The sequence below is a fragment of the Hydra vulgaris genome, chromosome 08, assembly GCF_038396675.1.
Source record: "Hydra vulgaris chromosome 08, alternate assembly HydraT2T_AEP".
In the NCBI taxonomy this organism is placed as follows: domain Eukaryota; kingdom Metazoa; phylum Cnidaria; class Hydrozoa; order Anthoathecata; family Hydridae; genus Hydra; species Hydra vulgaris.
The window spans coordinates 2288692-2298487 of record NC_088927.1 but is presented as its reverse complement, the minus strand read 5'-3'; the positions used below and the strand labels follow the sequence as shown (position 1 = coordinate 2298487).

At 24.3% G+C, this 9796-nt stretch overlaps 2 protein-coding genes across 2 annotated transcripts in view; both read left to right on the top strand.

The window, feature by feature from the left end:
• The first annotated feature begins 1585 nt into the window (after positions 1-1585).
• LOC101235404 (biogenesis of lysosome-related organelles complex 1 subunit 5) lies at positions 1586-2008 on the top strand. Its single transcript, XM_065802335.1, has one exon. It carries the CDS (start codon positions 1586-1588, stop codon positions 2006-2008), a length of 423 nt encoding a protein of 140 aa, XP_065658407.1.
• Positions 2009-2242: 234 nt separating this feature from the next.
• Positions 2243-9796, top strand: part of LOC100204679 (uncharacterized) — a 42304-nt gene continuing 34750 nt past the window's right edge. Inside the window, exon 1 of the mRNA XM_065802276.1 lies at positions 2243-2356. Within this exon, the coding sequence (XP_065658348.1) occupies positions 2278-2356 (79 nt within the window). The 5' untranslated portion in view covers positions 2243-2277. The remainder of the gene's footprint in view (positions 2357-9796) is intronic.

Genomic DNA, 9796 nt, shown 5'->3' with positions numbered 1-9796 from the left:
TTCATATATTTGTTTACGTGACGAATAGAATATGTTTCCATTAGAATCGCTTTGTCATTGTTTTGTTTATAGTTATTTTTCTTTTCATTAAGTAAGTAAAATAAAGTAATTATTTACGTAGTAAATACCCACGTATTATTTAGAGTAAACTACTTTTTAAGAATATTAGCAAACATAATGCAACGTTTCCGAGGAAGCTTACTTGTTTTCCGTTTAAAAAACATTATAATGGATTTTTATTTAAGTTTGCAGACGTGAATAATTTCCTGATATTGTTCTTAAAGATTTTTACTGATTCGTTCTTAATGTTAAATTTTAAATATAAATTACTGATTTTTGCTAGAAATATTATAATATATAACATTTTCTCTTTTGGTTTTGAATAATGTAAATTAAAAATATATGAAATGTGCTGGTGTTTTTAGTTTAATTACACTGGGATCAGAGGGCGTATCTTCTATTCCTATTTTTTTAAGCTTTCTTTTTACTTTAACTTTTAGGTTACAATTACAGTTTTTGTTCTCAACAAAGTTTTTTAATCAGTCAGTTTATTAAATATTTGTATTAATATCAGTTATTTTTAAGCAATTATGTATTTAGCTATATTTTAACTGAATAAATAATTGTTTTAACAATTTTTAATTTAGATTTTGATAGTTAAAAATAATATTTACTAGGCTTTTAATCTTGGAAAACTTTTAAACAAGAAAAAGTTCAGTTGTTATTGTAAATATCATTTATTAGAATACAAAAATTCATTTGAAAATAATCTTTTAAACAATTATTATGTAATGATGCTTCACTATTAAAAAATGCCTTTTTATGTAAAATTGATTTTAAATTTTTTTTTTTTTTAGTTTGATCAAAAATAACCACTATTAATATAAATATAGATATTCAAGAATCAGTATAAATAATCAGATCCTTATTGTATGACACAAAAACAAACTTGATACTAATGTAAATGTTTCCACACGATTTATATTTTTTATTGTATTTTTTAATTTCACTTATCTAACTATTGTTTGATTGTTATTTTGAAAAGTTGTACTTTGTTATATTTTATACTATTTTACTTTTGAAAATAAAATCTACAACTTTTCCAATCATCTAGAACTGCTTAAATGTAGTTGCTTCATTGAGTAAAGCATTCAGTAGAGAAACGTGTCTGTCAGAGTGTTTTTTGACCAGTGTCAGATCTTTTTTATTCTGTTGTAATGAACTGAATGATATTGGTTCATTGTTCTTTTAAAGCTTCTCAACTCAATAATTAGCTTAGATACTTATTGAGTTGAGTAGCTTGCTCTTAGTTTAAATAATTGTGTTGTATATTGTTGCTAATTTAAATAAATCTCATATTAAAGAGTGCTAGAAACTAATTAAAAGTATAAAATACAAAGGTACATCCAAAAGCAAAAATTAGAATAAATGAAAATCAGAGTATTAATGTAAGTACAAACAAGTATGAGTAAGCATAAAATTCTACAAAGTTTTAGTTTAAAAAAAAATGTTATGCAAATTTTTGAACACACTTTCAACAGATTTTAAATTTATTATTTATTGTATTTCTTTTTTAAAGGATAATATGTCAAATAATATTGAAGTAGTTTCAAAAGATGCTTTTGCAATTTTATCCAGGCTTTTTGACCATAGAGCAATTTTAAAAGGAGAGTGCACATTCTTTGTTACAGAAATGGAGTTAAAAAAAAGTCGTCAAATGAAAACATTTTCAGATATAATAATTGCTGCAGAAAAGTCAACACAGAGAATTCCAGAATGCGTAGAGCTACTTGAAAACCGTATTGAGGGTATACATGGCAAAGTTATAAATGCTGGATCTAATATTATTGATATTATTTCTGATAAAAGTTTAAAAAACTCTGAATTAAGAGAACATTTTAAACAAAAAAGAGAAAATGAATGGGCTGATTTTATTATTGATATAAACAAAGCCAAAGCAGACATTATTCAAAAACATGAGAGTTCTATGCAACAATTCAAACTGTGATAATTTTGTGAAAATTATATTTCTAGTGTAAAAAACAATGTAACTAATAGAATAATTCTTTATTGTTTGTAAAATAATATCAAGAGATGATAAATTCAATATTTATTGTGTGTGAGAATATATAATTTGTTATACACTAGGTAATAGCAATGCAGTAAAATATTTTTTTCACTGTTTTTGGCAATAAAGCCAAGTATTATTAAATTTAAAAAAATAATAATAAAATTATTTATGTTACATTTTTTTTAGGTACATTATATAATTACAAAATGATGCTTTTGTTGTTGTTTTTATCTTTTGTTGTTCAAGTTGATGGAATTAAAAAGCTACCTAAAGATGTTTCTCAACGTAAGTTTTTGTTTTATTTATATAAAATTAAAAAAAATCATTATTATGAGTTTTTAAAGTTCATTTAAAATAAGAAAATAAAAGATATTAAAAATTGTTATAATGCATTGAATTAATACAATAATTATAAAATGATTTAAAGTTTTGTAAAATTATATGAAAAATTAATTTTTTGAATTATTTAAAATAAGGATTTTGTTATAATCTGAAATAAAATGTTCTGAAGTTTTTTTAAGAACTTTTTATTGCACAATTAGGCAAACTTAAAGGAATGCGGATCAGTACACAAGAAAGAGTTGCTATAAATATTTTTTCATTTTTAGTTACAAAATTTTATTTTCTAGCCAGTAAAATCTAAAATCTAAATATTTTTATAAAATGAAGATTTGTTTTGAAACTTTTATATAATTTTGCTTCTTTTAAGACCCAACATGATCGACTTTGGAGAAAGTACTTTTTTTCATAAAATTAGGGACCCATCTGATGTTTAAAGATCTTATGCAACCCCTAAAAATAGTTTTTGTATTTTTAGGGGTTGCATAACTATTGCATACTAAAACAAGTCTGGGTTCATGAGATGAACCCAGACCTGTTTTAGTACAGCTGGAGCCGTATGGGTGCCCAAAAAAAGTTTAATTTTTCTTTTGCCTTTTTTATTAAAAATAGAAAACATTTTTTTTTTTAGTTTTTAATGCAGTAGTATTTAAATAATTTTTAATTTATTTTAGCTACCTCGTTTATTCTTCAGGTCAATAAAATTGATTAAAAAAGAAATTGCTTTTTTACATAATGATGTAACTAGGCACTTCAACATCTGAGCGCATAATATTGATAATCGATAAAACACAGCAAAAGAAAAAAGATCTGAGGTTTTATGCCAAAAAAATAGTTTGAGGTGTATATTCTTCCATCGTTCCACAAGTTCTTGAAAAATTGACAAGTGCTAAAAAAAAATTATTTTAGCACTTGTCAATCTTTCAAGACTCAACTTGCCAATTTTCAAGACTCAACTTGCCAATTTTCAAGACTCAACTTGCCAATTTTCAATTTTTAGAAAATACTTTTGCATTACCATTGAAAAAATTTTTAAAAAAAAGTACTGCCACAGATTTATTATATCAAAGGTGGGTTGTTTCCTAGTCATTAAAATTCCATTTACTATCGTTTTTATTGTTATTATATTCTTAGTTTTGAATAATAATGGTCTTGTTTATTGTTACTCTTGTAAAAAAACGGAAACATTGATGCGATTCTTAAAAACGTTAAATCGCTAAAAACCTCAAAAGTCATACAAAAAAAAATCTTGAATTTTGTGGTTTAAAAGTTATATAAGTTTTCAACTAATAATAATATAACAATAAGTTTGTTGTTTTTTAACTTTTAATGTTTAGCTCTAACTTAATTAGTTTGTTTTGTTTTCATTTTACATTTTTTTTAAAAAATGTTCAAGCGCCTAATGTAACTGTCCTTTGGTAGGCACCAACTGAACGTTAATTTTTAAAAAAGTTGTTACAAAACTTAATTTTAAAAACTTGTAGCAAAATTTTATAACAACGGAATGTATGAAAAGTTTGCTTTTTCAAAAGATAGAACAATTTAAAATATCCATTCGGAGTTAACTTTAGTTTTTGGCAATTAAGATAAAACTGCTTTTGACAATAAATGAACAAAAGTAAAAAATTTCAGTCTTAACAACTATAGCTCAAATTTATTTTTTGAATGAATGCTATTTTAGTTTATGTGATGAAAACGAAAAAACATAACGTAATTTTTTTCAGAAAGTTTTGTTTCTTTTCAATAATCTTTTTGACTTTTAAAATAATACAAATAACGAATAAAATAACTTAATAAAAGTTTTATTAACATCTGAACCCTTAGTAAATGAAACTTATTTATTAAATGTAATTTTTTAAATTATACTTGATGATTAAAAGAATATAATATATTTTTTATAATATATGTTTTTTAAAATATAATATGTTTTTAAAAATATAGTATGTTTTTAAATCAAAATAGAATATGTTTTTTAATCAAAAAAAAAAATATTTTTTAATCAAAAAATATAACATTTTTAAAACTATGTATACCATAATTTTCTGTTCTTTAAACATCTATAATATAAAAGGTGCCTTAAATTTACTTTCAAAATTGTAAATCTATTTGAGTAAAAGTTAAATGAACAGATTTGCTAATATTTAAATCAAAATTTTAAAATTAAAATAATAGTAAATACATTTATTAAATGCTTATGTTTATTATTTAAATAGTCATACAAGATGTAAAATTATTTTGTTAATTTTACAAATATTACGTGATTTAATATATGTAAATATATTATGTTATGTAAATATTGATTAAAAATTGTTTAAAGTATTTAAACATTTAATTACTATTTAAAACAATAATAATTACTAAAATTGAATTTACTAAAATATAGTTAATAAATGTTTAAAATACTTTTTAATTATAGATCAATTTTCAATAATTATTTACTAATAGTAGAGTATTTGCAACAAAAGCGTTTATTAAAGTCTTTATTAAAATAGTTTTCCACTGCACAGTGATTTTTTTCCACTGCACAGTGATTTAGAAACACTTGAAATTTGGCCAAAATATAGTTTTTTGAGTAGCGAAATTTAAACAATGTTATTAGCTAACTATTTTCTACAGTTTGTTATATTTTTTTTTTTTTTTTTTTTTTTTTTTTTTAGATTATTCACCTCTCCAAGGCCCGAGGGGGGCCACTACAGTCGAGGAGGCTACTCATTTTTTTGTGTTTTTTATTTTTTAGTTGTTATTCGTGGTACAACCCTCTCTCAACTCTTTAACTCCAAAACACGAACCTTGCCGAGCAAGGCCGCTGCGCGGAGAAACTAAGTAATTTCTGACGGTATAAAAGAATAAGTACTGAAATAATAGATTTAATTGTTAATTTTTGTTTGAAAATGACCGAAAACAGCTCTTTTTTATCATTAAAATTTTATCATTATTAAAACTTAATTTTCTCCCTAAATACAAAACCTTTCATTTTAATTTTCATCATATATAAAGATAATAGATAAATTTATCTTAATTTATAAAAAAATGTAAATATGTATTTATACATCTTATTAACAATGCATTTAAAAAATGCAATTTTTATGAGTTTAATCTGATTTTTGTAGTGCTAGGACTTTTTACCTTAGACTTCCTTCGTGAAACCAATTCTTTTTTTAAAGAGAATTTGTGTCATTCTGTTAGAAACAAAAAAAGTTAGCTGCCCCAAAATGCCCCATTTTGAAATAAGGTGGTTTTAAAAAGCTCATTTTGTAAAAAAATTAACGATGTAAAAGCTAATACGACGTGTATATATATATATATACACATCGTATATATATACACATCGTATATATATACACATTGTATATATATACACATCGTACATATATGCACATCGTATATATATATATATATATATATATATATATATATATATATATATATATATATATATATATATATATATATATATATATATACATATACATACAGTCATGGACAAAAGTTTGCGACCACTGCAATTTTTTACAAAAAACACTCAAAATTTAGAAAAACGAGTAGTAAATTATAAATCAGTACATATATTTTGAATGTTTATTCTCACTATACAGGTTAAGCAGCATGTCTATTCATATTTTAGTATTTACAATGAAATCCTTTATTTTTGAGAATATTTTCAATACGTCCTGGCATCGATTCACACAGTTTCTTGCAATAGTCCGGCGTAATCTTCTGCACCCACACATATTTAATCCAGTTGATAAGGTCATCTTCAGAACTTGGGCTATGTGCAGCAATCTTCTGCTTCATTACAGTCCAAACATTCTCAATAATATTGAGATCTGGACTGTTGCCTGGCCAAGGTTCCAGTAGCGGGATGTTTTCAGAACGCAGCCAGACCTTAACAGTCTTGGTACCATGACAAGGTGCGCCATCATGCTGGAAATAAGTGATGCCATGTATTGGTACAAATGGTGGCAGCTTATCCATCAGTATACTCAAGTAAACAGCACCATTGATCGTTGTATTTTTAGGCATAATCCAAATGCCGGCACGACCGCTACCAGAGACTGCTCCCCAAACCATAACTTTTGGAGCCTGTTTGACTGTTGGTATAACGTACTTTGGATTATGCCTCTGATTTGGTGGGCGTCTGATATGTCTACAAAATGAGTAGAATTGCGTGAATGTTGTCTCATCTGAAAACATCGCTTGTTTCCACTGGACTGATGTCCACTACCTGTACTTCTGACAAAACGCTATGCGATCGTGAATATTCTTTGGTGAAAGCTTCGGCTTCGGTGCTGGTTGGTAAGATTTCAAGCCTGCATCAAATAATCGTCTGCGTATTGTCCGACTGTTTGGTTTCTTGGATGGTGATCCAGGCAGTTTGCACTAATGACACTTGAGGATGCTCTTAGTGATTTTTTTGCTGCCTTTATTATAGCATTATCCATACGGTTGCTTGTAACCTTCATGCGCCCAGCGCGTGAACTGGGTTTAAAACTTTTCAGCTCTTGATTTCTCTTTACTGTAGCTACAACAGTGGAATGTGAAATACCGAGCTTTTTGGCTATCTGACTTATAGAAATGTTCTCTTTGTACAAAATAACGACCTGAGCTCGCTTTTCAGATGTCAGTTCTTTACCGCGTACCATTTTAACTAGTACTGCTTCAAATAAGGTCTCTGTAATATAAAATATTCCAAAATATTTCAGTTATATCTGAAAATAAACATGTAAACATCAATTTTAGACTCTAATTGACAATTAGCACAAATTGGTACAAAATTGTAGCACTAAAGTAGCCCAAAAGCAATTCAGAGTAGAATACATTATAAAATATGTGAAAATCGCAGTGGTCGCAAACTTTTGTCCATGACTGCATATATATATATATATATATATACGTCGTATTGGCTTTTACCCCCTGGCAGCAGGCTATTTCAGTAATGCATCACACTGCTCACCTAAATCAGTAGTATAAGATATATACAAACAAATAAGTAAAAACACTTTTTTAGTTTTTTCATAGACAAGCTGTTTCTCCTTCAGTAATTTTACCTGCAAGATTGTCGAAATAAAATTTAAATTATAGGAAATATATTTTACAGGAATTTGGAAATTGTTTTATTAATTTATATTAGCTGTAGTTATTTTTCAACCAGGAAGTTACATTAGCTACATTTTTCAAAAAATTGTTTGTTCTTTTGAATTAGGATAATTTTGATTTGATCTTTTGCTTTAACAATTTTTTATTTGTCAATCGATGTAGCAGCACTCCCTTGCGAGTCAGGCTATAAGATAGTCGATGTAGCAACATTCCGCGCATGATTTACAGTAAAAAAAATAAAAATAAAAACATTTTATTAAAAAAAATAAAATTGAAAACATTGTTTATATTGTTAAAAACATTCAGAATGTTTTAAAAACATTCAGAATGTTTTTAAAAACATTCTGGTCAATTAAATTTGCGTTTTTGTGATTTTTTTATATAACGATTAATTTGTAATTGAATTAATGGTTTTTACTTTCGTCCAACACGAAAATGTTGGACGAAAGTCAAAAGTAATTAAAAGTGACGTATGTGTTGGCGTAAGAATCACTTTTTTTCTTTCGCTCTTCCCAAAGACAACAAACTATATATATATATATATATATATATATATATATATATATATATATATATATATATATATATATATATATATATATATATATATATATATATATATATATATATATATATATATACATATATAGATTGTTGCATTTGGGAGTATGGAAGGAAAAAAATGATTCTAATGCCAACAAATATGTCACTTTTAATTACTTTTGACTTTCGTCCAACATTTGCATGTTGTCAGAAAGTAATAACCATTAATTTAATTACAAATTAATCGTTTTTTAAAAAAACCGCAAAAACACAAATTTAATTGACCAGAATGTTTTTTAAAACATTCTGAATGTTTTTAACAATATAAACAATTTTTTTATTTTTATTTTTTTATAAAAATGTTTTTATTTTTGTTTTTTTTAATAAAATGTTTTTGTTTTTGTTTTTTTTAATAAAATGTTTTTATTTTTATTTTTTTTACTGTAAATCATGCGCGGAGTGTTGCTACATTGACTATCTTATAGCCTGACTCGCAATTGAGTGCTGCTACATCTATTATCTTTTAGCCTGACTCGCAAGGGAGTGCTGCTACATTGACTGAGGGTTTGGTTGGGGCAGGCAGTCTATCAATAATAAAAAAAATTCTGGTCTTGCATTTTAATTTTTACTTTTTGTCAACAAAATACGGAAAAACTATATATAAATATATATAAAAATATATATCTATATATATACAAATATAAATATATATATATATATATATATATATATATATATATATATATATATATATATATACATATATGTTATATAGATAATATATATATATAATATATATATAATATAAATATATATATATATATATATTTATATATATATATATATATATATATATATATATATATATATATATTTAAAAAAATATATATATAAATATATATATATATACACATATATGTTATATAGATAATATATAATATATATATATATATATATAAGATTTAAGTGACATCTTTAACAGTATGTGTAATAATATTATAAGCATTAAAACATCATATAAGGTATCATACTTTTTATTTCTTTTTTCACGTATTATTTCGGCTCATATAGTGAGAGCCATTATCAAACTGAAAAAACCGTTAAAAAAACTGTTTAAAAATTATAATAAACGTAACCAAATGATGTCACTGCAACGTCAGATATTCAACATTTTTAATTTTAAAAAAAATGGTTTCCAATGGTGAGTCATCACCAAATTGCCAATGTCACGATTTAAAACGTTTTCTTTAGGTTTTGAACATTGTTCACGTTGTATTTCAATGGCCTCACGAATTTTTCTTGTGTAGTTGTTTGAAATAACAGTAAGCGTTTTATATATATATATATATATATATATATATATATATATATATATATATATATATATATATATATATATATATATATATAAATATATATAAATATATAAATATAAATATAAAAAAATATATATATAAATATATATATATATATATATATATATATATAAATATATATATAATATATAGTATATATAATATATATATATATATAGTATATATAATATATATATATATATATAGTATATATAATATATATATATATATTATATATATATATATATATATATATATATATATATATATATATATATATATATATAATTAAATTTTTCCAATGAAATGATTTGATTGCAATATGCTTTCAACAGGGAATGTGTTAGCTAAAAGGGATGCATGTTCAAATAATAGGGTAAAAAAAACTTGC

Excerpts from the sequence above, each read along its gene's own strand:
- LOC101235404 (XM_065802335.1), top strand. The coding sequence starts at position 1,586 with ATGTCAAATAATATTGAAGTAGTTTCAAAAGATGCTTTTGCAATTTTA.